Below are 22,678 nucleotides of genomic sequence, written 5' to 3' on the forward strand. Positions count from 1 at the left end.
AGTCCACAGTAACACAGAGAACTTTCAAATATGTGACAGATCACATACAGACCAGATTATACAGCTGAGTGGGATATTGAGAAAACTCTCTGGGCAATTAGGAGAAATTATCTAGATAATTGTCTTAATTCTTGACTTCATCTTTTCAAAGTGATTCTCTCAGATTGTAGGGGGATAAGACTACAACCCAATGTTTTCACTCCTTATCCCATATGCCCTTCAGTTAAATTTCATTGTCTCTGCAGAAAACAGAACAATGTTTTGAACAGAACAGTTCAATGAATAAGCCAGAATTTATTGCCCACTTTGGGCCAAACACGGTGTTAAACAGTATTGTTATAACAAGAAGAAAGGCGGAGAACACAGATGGGCACAGAAATAAGAGATAAAAAAGCACAATAGGGGTGGCAGATGTGTTGGTGGATGCTTTCTTCTGATTATTTCTATTTCCTCACTGAAATTGTTTTAAAGCCACTAGCTGAGGGTGAGGATGAAGAAGGAGGTATTGAAGATTTGAAAAGACAAGGTATGAATAATTATCTATTTCTCACACTGGGAGAAAGAAAGAATAACTAAATGAGTATTATGGCAAGGAAGCACTGAGGCCAACTTGAGGTTAGTGCTCCTGCATTTACAATGAGACTCATCAGCAAAATTGGGTATTTTTTTCCCAGCCATATTTGTATAAACACAGAGTAGGTATAAAGTTGTATTTAACCAGGGTTGGAGTTTTGTTAGATGATTATGACAGACACAAGATTACAGGATGAAAGATGTATGCCAGGAATGAGTATAATTAGAGACCATGGGATTTATGCCAAGTAAGAGAGCAATGTCACCATGAGGGTGATGGGAGACAGTGAAAAGATAGTAGGATCCATGTATTGTAAGTACCAGTGGGGGTGAAGTCAGGGTACTAAGGTAATGAGCTGGAAAAAAAAGAGTGGTGGTAGTTGCAGAGCTGGTTGATTAAAATTTAGATTGTGGAGAAATTGAAGTTATTGGTAATAACAAGATATAGAACATATATCTTGCTGGACAGCTGGGGTAAGGTGAAGGACAAAGTGACACAAATAACCATAACATGAAATAGAACACAACTAACCCAACAAAATAGCAACAATGCAGTAGAGGAAACTTCAAGGTGGCTGCTAACTGGAGTAGGATCGCAGTGAAAGGGACTGGCCCTTAAAGGAGGGAGAAGGCATTGGAGTAGTACATCGAAAGGTTTCCAGAAATGGAAATACCAGCAGCTGTGAAAAGAGGAGGTTAGAAATACAGGGGAAGAGAGGATATTTTAGGCAGAGGAAGTGTTGTGAGCAAAACAGGAATGGGTGAATGTAAGAAACAGAATAACACACGTGAAGAGAAGTACTATCCACTAAAAACCCAGAATTAAGCTAGATACACCAAATGAAAGACTCTTAAAAATCTAAATTATATCATGTTCTTCCTATATTTAAAGTTGTCCAGTGGGTTCCTATGACACTTTGAATTATCAGTGTTTTGGCATTGCCTTCAGGGGCCCCATGACTTGATACTTGTTTGTCCCTCTGGCTGAACCTCTTCTACTCTTTCTGGGACCGATCATGATCCAGCACCCTGGCCTGATTTCTTTCAAGAACTCAACAAGCTCACACTCTTTTTCTAGCTTTAGGAACTTGCTGCCACCTAGTTGTTCTTTACTCAGAAGTAAAGTTTCTAGAAGCTGTTTCTTCACAATTCACCTCTCAGCTGAAATGGCATCTCTGCAGGGACAACTCCTTACTACTCAGTTAGGCATCCACTCTCTATTCATTAATATGCTTTATTTTCATGAGATGAAACTTATTCTTTGGCTTATTTTCAGCCTCTTTCCACTAGCCTGTGAGCTCCATAAAAGGAGATAACTTATCGGTCTTTGCCACAGTTTTTCCAGCAGCAGAATCAGTTTTAGCACATAGTGGGATCTCTATAAATATATCCTCAATGAATGATTGAACGAATGAATGAATACTAACCCAAAGAGCTTATAGCAAACACAATGAGAAATATTCAAGGGTTTTTGAATGACAGAATCACATTATTAGAAGTGTATAATTGGAAGATAATTCTGGCAGCAACACTGTAGAATGTATTCGAGGGGAAATTATCTGGGCATGAAGAGATCTATTAATAGCTACTGTGTTTGTCCAGGTGAGACACATTGAATGCCTGAAGTATGATGATGTTAAGGACATGCAAAGAAGGGGACAAATGGGAAGGAAAATTCAGAGGTAGACTGACTATGTGAAGCAGTTGTGCAGAGGGAGATGTCCTATGATTTCAAGGTTCAGAGAGTGGGTAATCTAGAAAACTGTGAATAATCTTATTAACACATATATTTGTCTTTTAAAAACGTTATTTAAAAAAGTAAAGGGAAGTAAAGGAAGAGTGTAATAATAAATGTACAGACTTAGCTAAAAAGAGGGTGGTGATACAATAAGAACAAAGCAAAAGAAATGAATAGAAGGAAGAAAACGGAAAGAAAAACCACTATGGAGAAGCAAAGAGAAAAAAGAAAAGATTAGTGAAGGTGTGAAGAAATTATAACATTTTTACACTCTTGATAGGAATGTAAAATGGTGTGGGCACTTTGGGGAAGTTTAGCAGTTCCTCTAAATGTTAAGCATAGAGTTATCATAAGACCGAGAAATTCCACTCTTAGCTATGCATGCAAAAGAGATGAAAACACATTTCCAGACAAAAATGTGAACATGAATGCTCAGAGAAGCATGATTCATAATAGCCAAAAAGTAGGGACAATCCAAATGTCCATCACCTGATGAATATACAAATAAAATATAGCATACCCATAAAATAGAATATTATTTGGCACAAGAAAACAAATGAAGTCTTACCTCCCACTATGGAAAACAGTATGGAAATGATACATACCATCACATTGATAGCTTTTGAAAATATTATGCCAGGCAAAAGAAGACAAATACAAAAGACATTTGTTATATGATTGATTCTGTTTATATGAAATGTCCGGGATAAACAAAACAATAGAGACAGAAAGTAGATTAGTCATTGCCTAAAGTCAGGGAGTTAGGAAAAAATAGAGAGGGACTGCTAATGGGTACAGAGTCTCTGTTTGGGGTAATACAAGGTTTGAAAATTGATTGTGGTGATAGTTAATTTTGTGAATATAATGAAAACCATTGAATTCTACACTTTACATAAGTAAACTGTATGGTATGTGAATTATATCTCAATAAAGTTGCTAAAGAAATAAAGGAAGGAAGGAAGACATCAAAAGGCTCTGGCAGCTCAAAGTGTGTTTTGATTAAATGTAAAAACTCCTGACAGTTATTCACTAAAGCTGTCACTAAAGCTACCTATCATAACTCTCCCCTTTTGGCACTCATGTGACTTCTCTAGCAATAACAAACCTTTCTTTCAATAGTTCTTTCTGACTCAAGAAAGGCTTTACCTCATTTTCTTTTCACATTTCAAATTTAATTTTTAGAAATAAATATTTCCCTGTGGTTAGATACAGTGACAGTAGAACTTGTTCATTAGAAAATATTTGTAGCTAATACATCTGTGCATGCTTCAATGTTCAAAACAATCCCTGCCTTCTTGTGGAGGTCAAAATTTGTCATTAAACAGCAGTAGGAAGAGAGATGATTAAGGATAAATGATGCTTACTTGAAAATATTAATAAGAGCAAGAAAATGTACCAACAAAACTGAACCAGTGTTGGCCAAAGTAGTGTGGTACTTCTCTGGCCAATCACCTTCTCTTCAATAACCCAATAAGCCAATGGCCTATGCAACTTTTTGGTCCTCATCAGGTTTTAATTGCCTCAATACTCTAAATTTTCTTTCAAGGGGGACACCTGAGTGTCTCAGCCTGATAAGCATCTTACTCTTGATTTCAGCTCAGGTCATGGTCTCATGGTTTGTGAGTTTGACTTCCACGTTGGGCTCTGCACTCTGTCAGTGTGGAGCCTGCTTGGAAGTGTCTCTCCCTGCCTCTCTGCCCCTACCCGACTCGCGTGTGTACGCACACATGTACACACACACACACTCACTTTTACACACACACTCTCTCAATTCAAATAAACTTAAAAAAATTAAAATTTCCTTCAAGAAACAGCTTCTTATAGAACTTCATGCAAATTTGCATTCATGAACAGAACTTAATTATCCCCTTCTGAACTCTTATCAGCTAAAATACCAGTTAATTATGACATTAGTCAACTTTTCACTTATGAGACATTATGTCTACCTTATTTGCATAATGTGGAGTTATAGAAACAAGACACGCAGCTTGTCAGAACACGAAAGATAAACGAAAGCTCAAATCTTTCCATTTAATCTTTTTCACAACTTGTAGTATTTCTACTCACATCACAGATTTTATGCAAGTCTCATCATATCTGGTGGTACAATTAAAATCATCATCATCACTGTTCAGCCACTGTTACTATGATAATAACACCATCACCTCCTGATACTTACACAACAACAACTTTCTTCCAGAACTGTTCTGTCTTCCCTAGGCAATGGGTTAAAACCCCAGCCAGGTGATTCAATTATCTTGTCTGAAATTTTCTCATATCCATTATTGTAATTCTTCCCCTTATGGATTCTCCAAAATGTGTTCATCTGATAATGCCCACTTCTGAAACTAGGGATTACTCTTGAAGGCTCTGGTAGCCCCCCTTATCTCAAGCTTAGACTCTTATCTGCTGGAACTCTCCCTGGAGATCATCAGGGCTTTTCTAGGCTCCTAAGGGGCTTCCCAGTCTCTGCATAGTTTCTGGCCAGTGTTGTCATTCAGATTCCAAGGTCCTGGGCACCAATTCTCACCTCTTTCCTTCATGAGGGGCACATCTACCATCCAGCACATATTTTCTACCAGTTCACCCCATCTCATCTATGTACAAGGATATCTGCTTGATATCCTTTGTCTGCTGCTTTTGATAATAAAAATAATAAAATAATCAAAACTCCTAAGTCTTCACTAGGTTTTAGTTACTATCCTAAGTGCTTTAGGTATATTAACTCACTTAATCCTTGCAATAATCTCACAAGATAGGTATCATTACCTGCATTTGGTAAAGGGAACCTGAGGCACAAAGAGGTTGAAGGACTGCCCAAGGTCCCACAGAGGAGGAGCCAGGATAAGAAATCAGGTAGGCCGGCTGCAGAGCCCACATCCTTAACTACAATGAATAACCTCTTTCAGAGACCATGAACCCTTCAAGTCATGTGGCCATGGCTGTGGCAGAAAGAAAACCCTTTATCTCTCATCTTTGAATCACTGAGGGACAATATTATGGTTATATAAAATGTTTAAAAGCTCCAGGAAAACAGTAGATGAAGGACCTGAATATGTACCTTGGTAAAAAATTGTTACATTGAAAGATAATGGCTGACACTGATAAGAGCAAGGAGAGTTCATTCCCTTCTGCTGAGCTTTGGTTAAGAAATACCTCCCCATGAGACAGTCTGGATAATGAGCCACTCAGAATGTAACCAAAGGGAGGGGAGGGATCAAAAATGCTTTGACTTTTTGTGATTGACCTGTTGAATGAGTAACTTTTGTCACTGCTCATCTTTGCTTTGGCATAAACACTTCAAAGGTGAGGTCACTTTAAGTGTTTTTGTTTGTTTGAATGTCAAAGGTTTCTCTAAGGCTGGATTTTCCTACACTACACTGAATCTGTTTAGTCATCTGGCTGGGATAGTCTGACCAAAATTCAATTCTTTGAATTGGAAGGATTAGGGGGAAGGAGAAGCCAGGAAAGCAAGAGAAGGAAAGAATTGTCCTTTAGAGATTTTTAAGTGCAAAATTTATAATTGTAGCTCTATCCCACATAAATGCTTAAGATCATTTCTCCTCCTACCATATTTGAAGAAATTAATCTCTTGCAAGACTTTCTGCTAAAAAGTGTTTTCTTGTTTTTTTGGTTTTTTTTTTTTTCACAAATAGTTTAGGGCTGCCTGCTTTTTTATGACACAAAATTTTGTTTAGTAGACAAATATTTGCCAAGTACCTATGAGGTACAAACTCCACCAATCTAGAACAGCCAGTGATATTTCATCAATTTTTAAGTTAAAATTAGATTAGTACTGAACAAAATCAGGAAGAAAAATTATTTTATTTTTTAAAAAAAACATTTAAGAATACATTTTAGGGCATGTCTACATAATTAACAAAATGTACTCAGAGTGCCTGAGTGGCTCAGTCAGTTAAGCGTCTGACTTCCACTCAGATCATGATCTCACAGTTTGTGGGTTCGAGCCCTGTGTCGGGCTCTGTGCTGACAGCTTGGAGCCTGCTTTGGATTCTGTGTCTCCTTCTCTCTGCACCCCCCCCCCCACTCCACTCATGCTCTGTCTCTGTCTCTCAAAAATGAATAAATGTTAAAAAAAATTCTAAATAAAAAAACAAAGAAAATGTACCCACACATTTTTTCAATATGACCTGTATGTAAGACTATAATTCATTCTTAGTGATGTTTCTGGTGTTAGAAGTAAAACAGTTCAAAGAGAATTTTGTTTTGAAACTAAATTGCCTCCTTATGAATGGTTTTCCATATCTGACTCAGAGGAGAGGAAAGATGGGTCCAGCATTTTCAAGCTTTAAAAAATTATCATGGTTAAAATAAATAAATAAATAAAAATTATTTTTCAACCACTGTTTCCTCCAAAGAGAAATCATTAGTCCTTCTCTGAAATTGTCTTAGAAATACTCTACAGCTCTAGGAGCAATTTGGTACAATGCCATCCTTCCCTATAAGACCATAAGTTCCTTGAGAGGAAGATCTATTGAATAATCTTCATTATATTCCCCTGTTTTGTACATGACAATGCTCAATAAATATTCACTGAGTGAACTAATGAATACATGCATTAATACATCCATTAATTAGGTATATCTATATTCTCATTCATAAATTCTACTTTCTCATGTATATCCTTGAGAAATCCTTGTCTTTGTTTATATTGTTCCCTCTGCCTGTGGTAGACATCATTCTCACCAGTTCCTCCTCCTCAGCCTCCAAGACCCTGTTCAAAGGATAAGTTCTCTAAGGCAAAACCATTTGTATACACTCATCTCTCATTGCTTATTGGACATAATTCCATTATGGTATTTATCTCTTGTATTTTAGTAGTTACTTAATGTGTTGCTAGGTTACACATTCTTGAAGATGAGACTATGGCTTATTCACTTTTGAATCCCAAGCAGAAAGTGGCACACGAAGAAACTTGGTAAATGTTAACTGAATGAGATTCATGATTGCCCATGGTCTTCTATTAATAAAGGCAGTGAATATTTTCATCAGCTCTTGCCTTGCCCAGCTCTTCTAAAGATACCTCAGATGTTTGTAGATTTTTTAAAAAATTTTTTTTAACATTTATTTATTTTTGAGACAAGGAGACAGAGCATGAACGGGGGAGGGGCAGAGAGAGAGGGAGACACAGAATCGGAAGCAGGCTCCAGGCTCTGAGCCATCAGCCCAGAGCCTGACGTGGGGCTCAAACTCATGGACCGCAAGATCGTGACCTGAACTGAAGTCAGACACTTAACCGACTGAGCCACCCAGGCGCCCCAGATGTTTGTAGATTTTAATACTCTTGTCTTGCTACCAACCAAAGAAAGAGTGGCAAGCCAGAGTAACTTTAGCTCCTTCCAGAAACACAACAAAACTCAGAACCAGTGCTACCTGAGATACTTATTAGAGCTCAAGTTGATGGTTCTTGGGTGAGGAAACTGCCTCTAACTTCTTTGTGAAGATACAAGGATACAGAAATATCCCCACTTTTTCCAGATTGTTGATGCCAAAAGGTACCCCAAGGTGATATCTTCAATTATTTAGTGCTGATCTACTTTCCACTTTACCACAACCATCCACTGATCCAGGGAAGGTAATTCTTTCTTCTGCTTTTACATGTGTAATTTTAACAGAACAAGAACCGGTACCTTTAACCTTCAGAGACATATTCCTGCCTAGTTCTCCCATGAATCAGATGCTCCTGGACAAGCCATGCCAATTTTATTCCAGACTGTCTTAATTCTGTAATTATCCAGATTTAGCCTTTAGATTTTGGGCCCTGGCTCTGGGATAGGGACAGAACTTTGTCACATCCCCCTGCCTCCACACTGTTTTTCCGAAATATCAGTCATTTGCATACCACTTTCATGCTTTTTGCCATATTTGCATACTACTGGTACTATTATTGTCTTAATATTTTTGTTTAAATTGATTATTTACTCAAGTAAATATGGCCTTTTTTATCCAATATCATCTATTAAAAATCACAGGTCTGAAATCTTAAAGCCCTATGAAATAGATATTCATCAAACCAGTGGTTCTCACACCATGAAGTTCCCGGGTCCAAAGTCCTGAGCTATAATTATTTATTTGTTCATTATATTGATGATCTCTTTTTGATCTACCTATTATTTCTTCCTTATAGCTCTATTGTTTTTCTTCAACCTGTCCTATTCTAGATATTCTTCATATGCGTTACAGGTTACTTGTCATATAAATCAGGATTATGGGATTAAGTACAGAGGTCTGAAAAAAGCCCCCAAAGCCAAAGTCCTAATTCCAGTTCCCCCAACACCCAACTTTAAGGTTTTATTATTATTATTATTATTATTATTATTTATTTGAGTATTATTGACACACAGTGCTATATTAGTTTCAGGTATATGACTTAGTAATTTGACAAGTTTATACATTTTGCTATGTTCACCACAAGTATAGCTACCATCTGTCCCATTACATTGCTATTACCATATCATTGATTGTATCCAACTTTGAGCCTTTAGTAATCACTTTGAGCCTCTGTTGGGTTTATGCTAGAATGAGAAGAGTGACCCAGATGCTCTCATTATTTGAGGCTTTTTGGATGTGAACCACATGAGTGAAATATGTTTTTAGTTCATTTAACAAAGAAAAACATATTTCAGAAAATCTAGCGTGATGGGCCAGGAAGTATATGAAACAGTAGTCAATTGCAGTAAAATTCTGACTTTCTAAAATCAAAATATAAAGTCAAATGTCAATCAGTTATATTTTTCATTAACAGTATTTTAGTATTTTTTTCGATTTTTTATAGAACAATATATTTAATGTACTAAATGTAATATGAGCTAGCCATGAATTCTAGAGAAAAAAATTCTATATCAAAACTATGAAAAACTAAGATTTTAGTACTTAAGTTCTACTTGACTTTAATATACAACTCTCTCTCAAAAGGCCAGCAACACTGGGTAGAAGGACAAGTTCACTGAAACCATGGATGACTGCCCTTATTGTCACAGCTGTTGTGTTGGTTCTATCAATAATCATCGGTCTCCTTGTGTATTTTTTGGCATTTGGTAAGAATATACCTCATTGTATTATTTTGAAAATTTCAAGAGCCACTCAATTTATTTCAAAGCCTAATATTTTCTAATATTATAGAGTGCAATTTTAATTGCAACAATAATTTTCATAAATCTATGCATACTTCGTATGAAGCAGTATTAATTTGCATAAACTTATCTACATTTGGGAAATGATTATCCTTTATGTATAAAAATTATTTCTAGCATTTAAAATTTGAACTGGTTCATATAATATTATCTCTTGAACAATGCAATACATATTATTATATTGCTTAATAATATTTAATGTACTGAGGGTAAAATTTATTTTAGTAGCAATTCTGACTTCAAGGTTAACTTATGAGGATATATTATATTCTGTCATTATCTAATTAACAGCTTAAATGTATGAATTATTACTAACAGGTAATAATTTTATTATGAAACAATTGACAACCACATAACTCTGAGAATGTGTGATCTTAAAAATAGGTTAGAAATACTTGCAACTCATATGTACAATAAGGGGTAATATCCAAAATATATAAAGAACTCAAATAACTCAAAAACAGGAAGCCAAACAATCCAATTTAAGAATGGGCAGAAGACCTGAATAGACATTTTTCCAAAGAAGACATACACATAGCTAACAGGCACATGAAAAGGTACTCAACATCACTAATCATCAGGGAAATGCAATCAAAACCATGATAGCACCTCACACCTCTAGCATGACTATTATAAAAATGACAAAAAATAGGGGTAACCAGGGGGCTCAGTCAGTTAAGCATCTGACTCTTGATTCTGGCTCAGGTCATGATCTCACGGTCGTGAGATGAGCCCTGCGTCTGGCTCCGTGTTGGGCATTGAACCTGCTTAAGATTCTCTCTCCCTCTCCTTCTGCCCCTCCCTGTTTGCACCCTCTCTCAAAAATTAATAAAATAAATTAAAAAAAATAAAAAGACATAAAATAACAAGTATTGGCAAAGATTTGGAAAAAGGGAAACCACATACACTGATAGAGTGTAAATCGGTATAGCCACTATGGAAGACAGTATGAAAGTTCCTCAAAAAATTAAGAATAGATTTACCATATGAATCAGCTAATCTGCTTCTGGGAATTTATCTGAAAAAAACAAAAACATTAATTCAAAAAGATATATGCACCCCCAAGTTCACTGCTGAATTATTTACAGTAGCCAAAATCCACAAAAAACTTTAGTGTCTATTTATGGATGAATAAAGAAGATGTGATTATATAGATACAGATACACACACACACACACACACACACACACACACACTATGGATTACTACTCAGCCATAAAAAAGAAGGAATTCTTGCTATTTGAGACAATATGGACGGACCTTGAGGGCATTATACTAAGTGAAATAAGTCAAACAAAGAAAGATAAATACTATATGATTTCACTTTTATGGGCAGTCTATAAAAGCAAGCCAAATACACAAAACAAAACTCATAAATACATAATACAGATTAGTGGTTACTAGAGAGGAAGAAGTTATCAGAGGGGAAGTTGGGGATGGGCCAAAAGGGTGAAGGGGGTCAATTTTATGGTGACAGACGATAACAAGACATTGTGGTGATCACTTTGGAGTTTATACAAATATCAAATTATCATCTTGTACACCTGAAACTAATATAATATTATATGCCAATTTTACTTCAAAAAAAAAAAAGATAAAGAAAAGAAAAGGTTAGAGAGAGGTTTTGGCCACAGCTATTGAATTTTTAATTCCCAATAGTGCATCAATTATAGGATTTTTTTCTATGTTATCCCCTCTACTTCTGATATTTATACAACTCAATGAACTAAAGCAAAAACGTCCATTTTTGTTCTCCCTTCCAGATCAGAAATATTACTATTACCAAACCTCCTTCCAGATCCCCAGTATTGAATATAATCCTGAATTTTCAGTTGAGCACTCAAAAATTAGAACAGACCTGAAACAAAAAGTCAATAATGAGGTAAGTCTAGCATCATTTCTACCAATAATACTATTGTGAAGAAGGTTAAAATAAAGTTAAGAGATGATTGAACCTATACTGGGATTGCCAGATAAAATACAGAATGCTCAGTTAAATTTTAATTTCATATCCTCCTGAAAATATATTTCATTCAATATTTTAAACATGCCTATACCTTACATTGAAATGTAACCACATTTTTGTTTGCTAACTCTGGCAACTCTAACCGACATTTTCACAGGAAAATTGGAAAAATATCGTGGACAAAGAATAATTGCATCAAAGACTAAATAATAGAAGCCCAACAGAAAAATTAAATAGCTCAAACATAAAAAATGAAATTATTAGAGTTATCTGGAAACATAACTCAATCATTCAGACACAAACATTACCATGTATCAATTTTTAACCACCTAATGTATTTATGAGCCTCGTACATTTCCCACCAGGCAAGTTATACTAAACATTTATTCCTGAAAATACACCACAGAAACATACAGACCAGTTCTTCCACTGAAGACTTCAGTTGTGTACACAGCTTCTATTGTGTCTAGCATTGATCAAAGATGATAGATCATTTTGCCAGCTTTAGACATATTTCTTTCTTCATTGCCTCAACCAAAAGTAAAAACTGATGAAATGAGTTGAAGGTTACAACTGAGTGGGATTGACATGTCTTTCCAAAAACACATCATAAGGAAATTTTGATTAAGAAAAAATAATCAGGGCAGGGTATATTTTGTTATAGGAAGCAAAATATTAAATTACAGTCTAAGCATTGAAGTCAGGACATCCATATTCATATCCAAATTTTAATTTTTGACAGCCTATCAGCTTTGATAAAGCTCCTTGACCCGTCAAAGTTTTAACTACAAAACAGGTATAATTTCACCTACCTCCCTCAGTTATTCTGAAGACTGGTTTATGTTGTGAATAAAAAGTATGAAAAGTTATGTCCAAATAAATGTTAGCATCTGTTTCCTGTGCTCTCACAGAACTTTTTATACGCCTCTGCTAAAGCGCTTACCACCTTGTTACAACATTATTATTTTGTATGGCTTTGTCCTTCTGAATTTGTGAGGGGCTAAGTCTACTAATTCTTATATTTCTGGTGCCTATAACAGTGCCTGTCATGTGGTAGGACTATAAAAATACACTTCAAGGAGATGACTAGTAAGTAACGCACTAGAATTGGCCCTCTCCTCTAGAGTATTAATGGAGACAACATAATTAAGGGAAGTACGGTAATTTAGACCAGAAGTTGGCAATTTTTTTCTGTAAGTTACCAGATAGTAAATATTTTCAGTTTTGCAGGTTATGTGGTCTCTTGGAAACTATTCAAATCTGTCACTGGAGTGCAAAAGCAGCCATAAGATAATACGACAAATAAGTATGGCTATGGTCCAGTAATACTTCTTTATGGACACTTAAAGTGGAATTTTGTTAAATTGTTAGATGTCACAAAATATTCTTCTTCTGATTTTTTTCAACTATTCAAAAAATGGGAAGACCATTCTTAGATGGTTGTCTAGATTTTTCCTACAGGCTGTAATTTGCTGACCCCTGATTTAGACTATGAGTTATAGTTCTAGGAAATATTTTCCTAAAAGAAATTATTAAAACCAGTGCCTAAAATGAATTTTAGAAACTTTTTGTGGAGTTCAATAATCTAAATTGTTTATATGCTCAATTACCATGGGTAATACATGGTTCACAAAGCAGTGATTTCAAAAGAAACAAGAAAAAATAATGAAATTGTAAAGAGAATGGAAGGAGGCAAGCAGAAAATTTATGATTATATATAAGATATGCAAGTATCATATATAAAGACATATTAATGTATATAGAAAATCTGGAAGTACATAACCAAAAATACAAATAGCAGGTTCTCTATATGGTGACTTAGAAATTATTTTAATGCTTTTTGCTGTATTGCTTGCTTTTTATAACTTTTTACAATGAATATGTATTTGTTTTCTCAAATAATGTATGTATGCTATAAAAATATTTCCTTAAAAACCAAATGTATGTAGGGGCGCCTGGGTGGCGCAGTCGGTTAAGCGTCCGACTTCAGCCAGGTCACGATCTCGCGGTCTGTGAGTTCGAGCCCCGCGTCGGGCTCTGGGCTGATGGCTCAGAGCCTGGAGCCTATTTCCGATTCTGTCTCCCTCTCTCTCTGCCCCTCCCCCGTTCATGCTCTGTCTCTCTCTGTCCCAAAAATAAATGTTGAAAAAAAAAATTAAAAAAAAAAAACCAAATGTATGTATGCTATAAATGTATGTATGCTATAAAAATATTTCCTTAAAAACCAATTTTCCCTTTATAATCAGTTAGTAGGAAGACACATGGTCATTCATTTTTTTGCTATTGATTTCTCAACAAACATGCTCACTAATCCATCCAATATGATATGGCATGGCACTTCACCAGAAAAGAACTGATAAATTAACTGCATGAAAAGCATTTGTTCAACACAGACCCAGTTTCAATATTTGCAGCTCTTCACCTTTGATTTGGGAAACTGATTATTGAGACTCAAGTTCACTTAAGGTTTGGCATATGGTCAGTCTTTTTTTCAAGAAGCCAACTTGACAAGTTAATGATAATAAACAGGTTTGTAAAAGCATAGATTCTTTAATAAGCCGTGGTTTTAGTAAGAAATAATTTATTCTAGGAATTTATAGTACAGAGAAATTATCCCACAGAGAAAAGTCTAAAATGACATACAAATGGCATATGTAGTCTTGTCTTTTCTAAGTAATTATTTCATGCATTTTTTCTTGATGAATATATTTTTTTAGGAAGTACCTGATAAACACACATTCTGCACCTCTCCTCCCTTTGCCACAGGATCAAAACATGGCCTAAAAATTTCACTAAAGCCTACAAAACTGATTCTTCAATCAATGACGATAGCTGAGCTTTAATGATAATGACTATACACATCAAATTTTCAAAGAAATTCAGTCTCAGCACCTCCATCCCTATGTATATTTTATATTGGCTACTGAAATATCTAGCTTAATTCAACTCTTTATATCAGCCATCCTTGATCATGTGACAAATTGTTCAAAAATCAGCATCCACTTATAAGGATGACCTTTATGACACCAGGATTGTGCCCAAATGAGCTTTCTGAGGATAGTTGCAAACTTAGAAGTAAGTGCTATAACTGCAGATTTTACACAGGCATTTTTGTGATATATTGAAATGTGTGAATTCATATTTTAAAAGTTCTTTACTGTTGTTTTTTCTTTTTTCAGATAGATCAGATATTTCGAAGATCCAGTTTAAATCATTATTACATCAAGTCTCATGTTGTCACTCTCAGGTAATCACAACTAATTAATTTTTATAATGAAAAGACAATTTGTATTATTTAGTTATTTTTCAATTGTTCCATTTGTGGACAGGATCGAAAAATCTCAGACTTAACAAGAGCACAAATTTTTTAATATTATTACATTTAATTGTTATTCTTTCTGTATAGAGTACCTATAGGGAGAGAATTTCTTAGTTTGGGTATTGATACAATATATTCTACTGGTTGTCCTCTTAAAGACTTGCATTTTAGTTAAAGATACTTACAATCCTTAAATACTCTTCTCAGTTTTGCTTGCTTTATTTTTTAACAATAAATAGATATTGTGAATTTTTAAAAATCAAGAAAACATACACAAAGTTGATGGATTTAACAAGTGTTTTTTGATGTATTTTTCCAGAAAAAAAAATGTAGAACTCTCAGATACTCAGCTTTCTCTGAATATGATCAAGTTACACAAGGAGGGAATAATTCAGGTATTAACACCTATATGACACAGGAAGGAGGAAAAATCCATGAGAATAAAATACATAAAATATTTATGTTTATTTTCTTGAAGATATAACTAATATTTAAATACTAAGGTATAAAATAATCACAATTATTGCTATGACTTCACTCATTGTGGTGTTTTTCTTTTTCAGGTCAAGTAATGATGGTTTGAAAACAGATGTATTGCTTAAATTTCAGTTTGTTTCTAACAATGCAGACACAATAAAAAGGCAAGCTGGCAACATTTTGCATCAGAAGCTGATATTAAATGACAGCTTCTTGAAGACAGATACTTCATTACCTCATCTTAGAGGCAAGAAATATCATTTTCCTTCCCTTGTTAGAGTTTATCATTTTAGCAATATTCTCAACTACAGAGAAAAGTTTATTTTACCATAAAATGAAACCACTTTTCATTTTTAAATCTCTCCTTTACTTAATAATAAACAAATCCCCGCACAATCGACACCAAATATTATCTTCCTTTGGTTAGTATAGAAATAATTATGAAACATAAATTATACTATAACCCAAATATAATTTTTTTAAAGTTCTTGGTGGAATTGTTTGAATTAATTAAGAATGTATGAGATAAAAACCTACATTCTGCTACTGATATAGTAATCTATAGTGCCTGGCTCTTTCTGTTGCAATATTTTCTTCAATCTGAATCCAGAATGTAAGAGTGGTATGAACACAGAAATCATGATATGTGGAACACAAACATAATTTGGGCTCCTGTGAAAGGAGACCTGGCTCTTTTTCTGACACTACAATAAGCCTTCCTATAGCATGCAGGATAGGACTGGCCTAGGGCCATAGAGGAAACAGAATAAGAAAAATGTCAGGCCCTGATGATACCTGCCTCTGGCATAAAGGCACCATATCATTTGCAACACAGGCATAAGGAACTAGGTGATAAATGTTTGGGGTATGAGACTAAACAAAGCTCATCATAATTCCAAGGCTATTGTTAGCCTCATATATATTAACTTTGAAGTTGTTATATTTATAAGAACTTATGTAAGCTATGATACGAGACTCTAAGGCTGACAGATAATTAAGTTACTAACAAGTATTCCCTTGGTATCCCCCCCCCCCCCCCCCCCCCCCCCCCCCCGCCAAACTGTTCCAGAGCACTAGAGCAGATACATTATAATAAACTAACAGAAGAGAAACTTGCATTTGGTTTGGCAAAAGTCAGAAAGAAAAAAAATAGCTTGAAGAACTTTGAGTCTCTGTGAGTAATGGCCAACATTCAGTTCTGTTTATCATGCACCTAGAACAGAGTAGACTGAATCCAATGTACTGGGCTTTAGATAGCAGAGACAAGACTTCCTGAAGAAAACATTTTGTTAAGGATATAGGTACATGTGAAATTTTGACTTTTTAAAAAATGTGACTTAATCTTGAGCTCCCATGAAGCCAAATGTTAGAAATTTAAATTCCATCATTTCTGGATCTATCTGCCCACCCCGACCCCCACTTTGTGGTGTTAGGGCACTTAGGTCCTTCGCAGTGTTGCTGGATCAGGATGGGGATTGGTCTATTCAGGGATCTCCTGGTGAACCATCCATCACCAGATCTTCAGTTGCCTATCAAAGCAAGTTACTTTTAAGAAAATCCTCATTCCCATGCAAAACTCTTCTCAGATTCATCATTGATCCTGAGACTTCTGTGTTTACCGAGGGTGCTTAGAAATTAATTTGCACATATTTTATTTCATCTATCTTTGCAAAAGACTGACATTCTTGAATATTAGAAATGTGTCTTCTGTAGTTACAACCACATACCCAAGATTAGCACAGAACTCAGCACAGGGCAGGACGTTGGTATTTGTAAAATGTTCTATCTTTAACTGTGTAAACTAACTCAATCTCCTGAAAGTGGGCATGAAACAGAAGCAGTCTTAAAATCAACAATCACCACAGAACACTGAGGAAACTGGAATCATTCCTTTTTCCATATAGACTTTTAGAACTGCATGAAAATACAGAAAAATTTTAAAAACAAAAGCTGAGTTTCATAGGGTAAGAGAAATCATTTCAGTATATATAGTAAAAATAAAAATGCATGGAATATATTCTAGGAGACACTGCAGGTGGTAGTGGGAAGAACCTTAGACTAGAAGTCAGGAGACCTGTGTCCCAGCGATAACCATGGTAGTGCAGCCTTGGGTAAGTTGCTAAAATGGTCTCAGTTCCTATTTTGCAAAATGAAAATAGTAGCAACTGTGAAATTTATCCTTTGGAAAAACTTTAAAATGCTTTGAAAAGTATAAACATATTAATGTAATGTATTATTTTATGGGCTTTCTCAGGTATCTTTAGCAACACTGATCCTAGGAAGTTGGGGAATTGATTAACTTATCTCTTGAAAAGAGTATCTGGAAAGCTAAAACACACACATAGCCCCCAAACACAAATATTAGAAGAGTTAGTTGGCTAATATCTTGAGTCCAACAAAGAAAAAACAATGCAGAAATATATTAGGTTTAATTTTATAAAAGTAGTTTATACAGGATCACAATAAAGCTCAAGGGGAAGCTCTGAGTGTAGCTTTCAGAGTTAATAAAGTACAAGTTTGATAAATAGTTATCTATGTATATCTCATTTTTAAAAATTGCAGAATTTAAAGTGCTCATGCATAATTTGGTGAATTTCTTTCTAAAATTTATAGCCTTATGAAAATTTCTTCTCATTTTATACAAGTCAGAATACTCTCCAGTGATTCTAGTGACTAGATTTTGGGGGGAAAAGGAAAGAAAAAAGAAAAGGAAAGGAAAGAAACGGAAAGGAAAGGAAAGGAAAGGAAAGGAAAGGAAAGGAAAGGAAGGGAAAGGAAGGGAAAGGAAGGGAAAGGAAGGGAAAGGAAGGGAAAGGAAAGGAAGAAAGGAAGGAAGGAATGAAGGGAGGGAGGGAGGGGAAAACAATTAGTTGGAAGAGAGAATTAGCTAATATTGCCAGTGTCTCAAGAAAGTGTACTTTTAGTCACTGATTTTACTCTAAACCTTTCATGAAATTATTAATTCTTTTATGATCCCTAATTATGCCTCTATTTCTGTTTCTTTTCATCATATAAATATATATAATATAAAGAAAAATTCATGGAATTTACTTGTAGGGAGGAAAAATAATTTTCCCTTCATACTTCTGAGTTCTTGATTATAATAAAAGACTACTGTAATAAAAGATGATTGACAAGAAAAAAGAAACAAAAGTTTATTAGCATGATGTATACATGGAAGATAAGTAGGGGAAAATGAGTAACTCAAAGAGGTGGCTTAGAATTTGGCTTTTATAGCATCTTCATCAAGGAACAAATTTGTGAAGAAATGAGAGAACAAAGGAGAGCAGTTTTAGGCTTTCAAGGACAGAGATAAGGGCTAGTTAGTAAAAGTGTTATAAAGATTCTTCTGGTGCCTTCTCCAGGCTGATAGGGTCTAAAACTACCTCTAGGAATTAACCTTTCTCCTTCCTGGTAGAGAGAAGAAGAGGGACACCTTTGTAAACTTACGTCCTGCCTTTAGGCAAATAGAGGAAGGGCAAGAGGAATTTCTTGTATCTGCTTTTTCTCACTTACCTTTGATTCAAAATAACTCATATACCAAAGTGACATATTTTGGACTAGCATAATCTGATGCTCCTCACACTCTAGGAGAGGATGTAAGTGGTAGTCTTTTTTTTTTTAATCATTTAGGTCAGTTATGGGTTTTTTGGCTTGCTTTTAAAATGCATAAACTTCGCCTCTCTTTGTGAATTATCTCAGATCAAAGCCAAATAGCATGTGATATCACTTTTATTCATTCATACTAGTGTAATTTAAAAATTTTTAACATTTTAAAATCGTTTTCTGATCTTAATTTTTTCAGCCAGTAGGGCTTTTCCCTTCTAAATTTAGTATTTATTTCATAGCAGTTTTATTTAGCATAATAATAAGTTAACCAGAAGATTTATCAGTAATATTTCATTTAATCCCTTTCATGCCTTGTTTCTAATCAAACACTATATTATCTTTTTTAACCAGATCCAATATCTCACCCATTATTGAAATAAATTTTATTTTAGGTAGGAAAGTGAATAGTTAGAATAAGAAAGAAATCACAAATCACAAATTTTAAAAAGCTAATATACTACATATAGAATCCAGAAAAAAAAGGACATTATTTTTATTAATTAGTTTCTTGGTATGCCTCTGTAATACCTCACTGTTATCCCTTTACATTTTTTCGACTGCATATTTATTCTCTGATTACTTCTTCAAATGACAATGTTTTTAATATTCTATAAGAAGAATAGAAAAGTAATTCAGACTTTCCACTGGGATGCTTGACTTTTAAAAATATTTTGAAATAAGTATAGATTCACAGGAGGTTGCAAAGCAATTTATAGGGAAATCTCATGCTCTTGCGCCCTTCCCCCAGCCTTTGGTAAAGTTAACATCTTATACAACTATAGCACAACATCAAAGGCAAGAAATTGGCATAGATAAAACCCATAGAGCTTATTCAGGTATCATAGTTATATATGAGCTCATTTGTGTGTGTATGTGTGTGTGTGTATGTGTAGGTGCAGCTCTATGCCATTTTATCACATATGTAGCCTTGCATAACCACTACCACCATCAATATATTCAACTGTACCTTATTGCGTTGTCCTTGTGTTATCTGGACACAGATATAACTATACCCATCTCTTCCACCCATCCCTAGCCTCTGGCAACCATTAATCTATTCTCCATCTCTATAATTATTTCAAGAATGTCACATAAACTATACATTTTGTATCATTTTGAACTTGACCTTTTCCACTCAGTGTAATTTTCTTGAGGTTCATCCATGTTGATGTGTGTATCAATCATTTGTTCCTTCATTGCTGAGTAGTATTCCATTGTATTCCACAGTTTGTTTAACCACTCATCCATTGACTAACATTCGGGTAGTTTCAAGATTTTGGCTATTACAATGAAGCTGCTATGAACATTGGTATATATGTTCCTATAAGAATAAGTCTCCATTTTTCTGGGATACATCCAAGAGTATATTTTTTGGGTTTATAAAAACATTTTGAGTTTTGAAAGGAACTACAAAACTACTTTCCAGAGTGGCTGTACATTTTGCATTCCCATTGGCAATGTATAAGTGACCCAGTTTCTCTCAATCTTTGCCAGAATTTGGTGTTATCACTATTTTTCATGTTGGCCTTTCTGATAGGTGTATAGTTCTATCTTATTATGTCTTTAATTTTATTTTCTCCAATAGCTAATAATAGCAAAAATCCTTTTAATTGCTTGTCATCTATACATCCTCTTTGGCAAAATGTGCAAGATTTTTCTAATCGAGTTGATTTTTATTTTTTAAATATCAAATTTTGCAAGGTTTTAATGTATTCTAGATGCAAGGTCTTTGCCAGATATGTAATTTGTAAATAATTCCTACTGCTCTGACATTTGCTTTTTCATCCCATAAACAGATAGGAAATGTTTTACATTTGATGAGATTCAACCCACCAAACTTTCATTTTATGGATTATGTTGTTGGTAAGAAATATTCCCCTAGTCCTGGGTCTCTGACAATTATTTCCTATGTTCTTTTCTAAATTTTATAGTTTTACACTTATACTTTTTAACATTTTATACATATCTCTATAAAATTTGAAGGCTTCACATTACATTATATCTTATATTAAAGTCTATGATCCATTTTGAGCTCATTTTTGTGTAAGCTGTGAGGGTTTTTTTGCTGCCCACCTTTCACTGAATTACATTGTCTCCTTTATCAAAAATTAATTGGGCATTTTTGTGGGGATCTATTTTTGGGTTCTCCATTCTATTCCATTGATTTATCCTTCCACTAGGATCATACTCTCTTGAATGCTGCAGCTCTATAGCAAGCTTAGCATTGGGAAGGATGATTCTCCCACTTTATTATTCTTTATCATTATTATTTTAAATACTTTAGGTCTTAAATAAATTTTAGAATAATCTTATATATATCTACAAAAAAAAACCCTAACAGATTTTGATAGAAATTTTGCTAGACCTATAGATCTATTAGGGGCAAATTGACCTCTTTTACTATGTTGAGTATCAGCATTTTCTAACTTTCAGCATACAAATCCTGTACATTTTTGTTACATTTATAACTGAATATTTCATTTTCTTTGGAGAAACTGTAAACATGTTTTTATATTTTGATTTCTACTTGCTTATTGTCAGCATATAAAAATACAATTGATTTTTGAGTATTGATATTGTATTTTGCAACATTACTAAATTCACTTGTTAATTCTAGGCTGTTGTGGGTGGTTTTTTTTTTTTTTAGTAGATTCCTTGGAGTCTTCTATGTACACAATTATGTCATCTTCAAATAGAGAGAGTTTTCTTTTTTCTATCCAATGCATATGCCTTTTATTTGTTTTTCTTATCTTATTCAGTGGCTAGACCTTCCAGTACTATGTTACATAAGAGTGATGATAGTGGATATTCTTGCCTTATTTCCTATCATAGAGGGAAAGCATTCAATCTTTCACCTTTAAGTATGATGTTAGAAATAGGTTTTTTGTAAATGTTCATCAAAGAAGTTGAGAAAATACCTCTTAATGGACCAAGAGTTTTTATCATAAATGGGTGTTGGTTTTTTGAGATAAAATTTATGTAACATAAAATTAACCATTAGCCATTTTAAAGTGTACAATTTAGTAGCATTAAGTTGATAATATTGTGCAACCATTATCTCTACCTAGTTTCAAGACATTTTCCTGAGCTCAAAGGAAATCCTATACCAATTAAGCACTCATTTTCCCTTCCCCCAGCCCCTGACAACCCTAGTTAACTTTCTGTATTTATGGATTTACTTATTCAGGATGTTTCATATAGATGAGTCCATATAATATGTTACTTTTGTGTCTGGCTTATTTCACTTAGCATAATATTTTCAGAGTTCATCCATGTTTTAGGATGTATCAATACTTCATTTCTTTTTATGGCTGAATAATATTTTACTTTATAGATATATTTTGTTTACCTATTCATCAGTTGATGGACATTTGTGCTGTTTCCATTGTTCGGCTATTGTGAATAGTACTGCTATAAATATTGGTGTATAGTATTTGAATATCAGTTTTCAATACTGTTGGATATATACCTAGGAGTGGAATTTCTGGGCAATATGGTAACTCTATGTTTGACTTGTTACCGAACTGTAAACTGTTTTCCACAGTGGCTGCATCATTTTACATTCTCACCACAATGTATAAAGGTTCTAATATTTCCCAATCTTCATCAACACTTATTATTTTCAAATGTTTTTATTGTGACTATGATAGATGGATGTGGTGGTGTGACAGGTGCCAAATTTTGTTGAATATATCTTCTAGATCAATTGACATAATTATATAATTTTGTTCTGTAGCCTGTTGGTATGGAAGATTGCATTAATTGATTTACAAATATTGAACTATCCTTACGTACCTGGAATAAACCCACTTCATCACTCCATATTATTCTTTACATACATT

The 22,678-nt window shown here is 34.4% G+C and overlaps 1 protein-coding gene across 1 annotated transcript in view; it reads left to right on the plus strand.

Moving 5' to 3' along the window:
- Positions 1-7,197: 7,197 nt before the first annotated feature.
- LOC125164877 (transmembrane protease serine 11G-like) overlaps positions 7,198-22,678 on the plus strand; it is a 29,845-nt gene continuing 14,364 nt past the window's right edge. Inside the window, exons 1-5 of the mRNA XM_047857614.1 lie at positions 7,198-7,250; positions 9,248-9,369; positions 11,229-11,347; positions 14,611-14,678; positions 15,314-15,474. Of these exons, the coding sequence (XP_047713570.1) occupies positions 7,198-7,250; positions 9,248-9,369; positions 11,229-11,347; positions 14,611-14,678; positions 15,314-15,474 (523 nt within the window). The remainder of the gene's footprint in view (positions 7,251-9,247; positions 9,370-11,228; positions 11,348-14,610; positions 14,679-15,313; positions 15,475-22,678) is intronic.

Source organism: Prionailurus viverrinus, chromosome B1, assembly GCF_022837055.1.
Source record: "Prionailurus viverrinus isolate Anna chromosome B1, UM_Priviv_1.0, whole genome shotgun sequence".
Taxonomy (NCBI): Eukaryota; Metazoa; Chordata; class Mammalia; order Carnivora; family Felidae; genus Prionailurus; species Prionailurus viverrinus.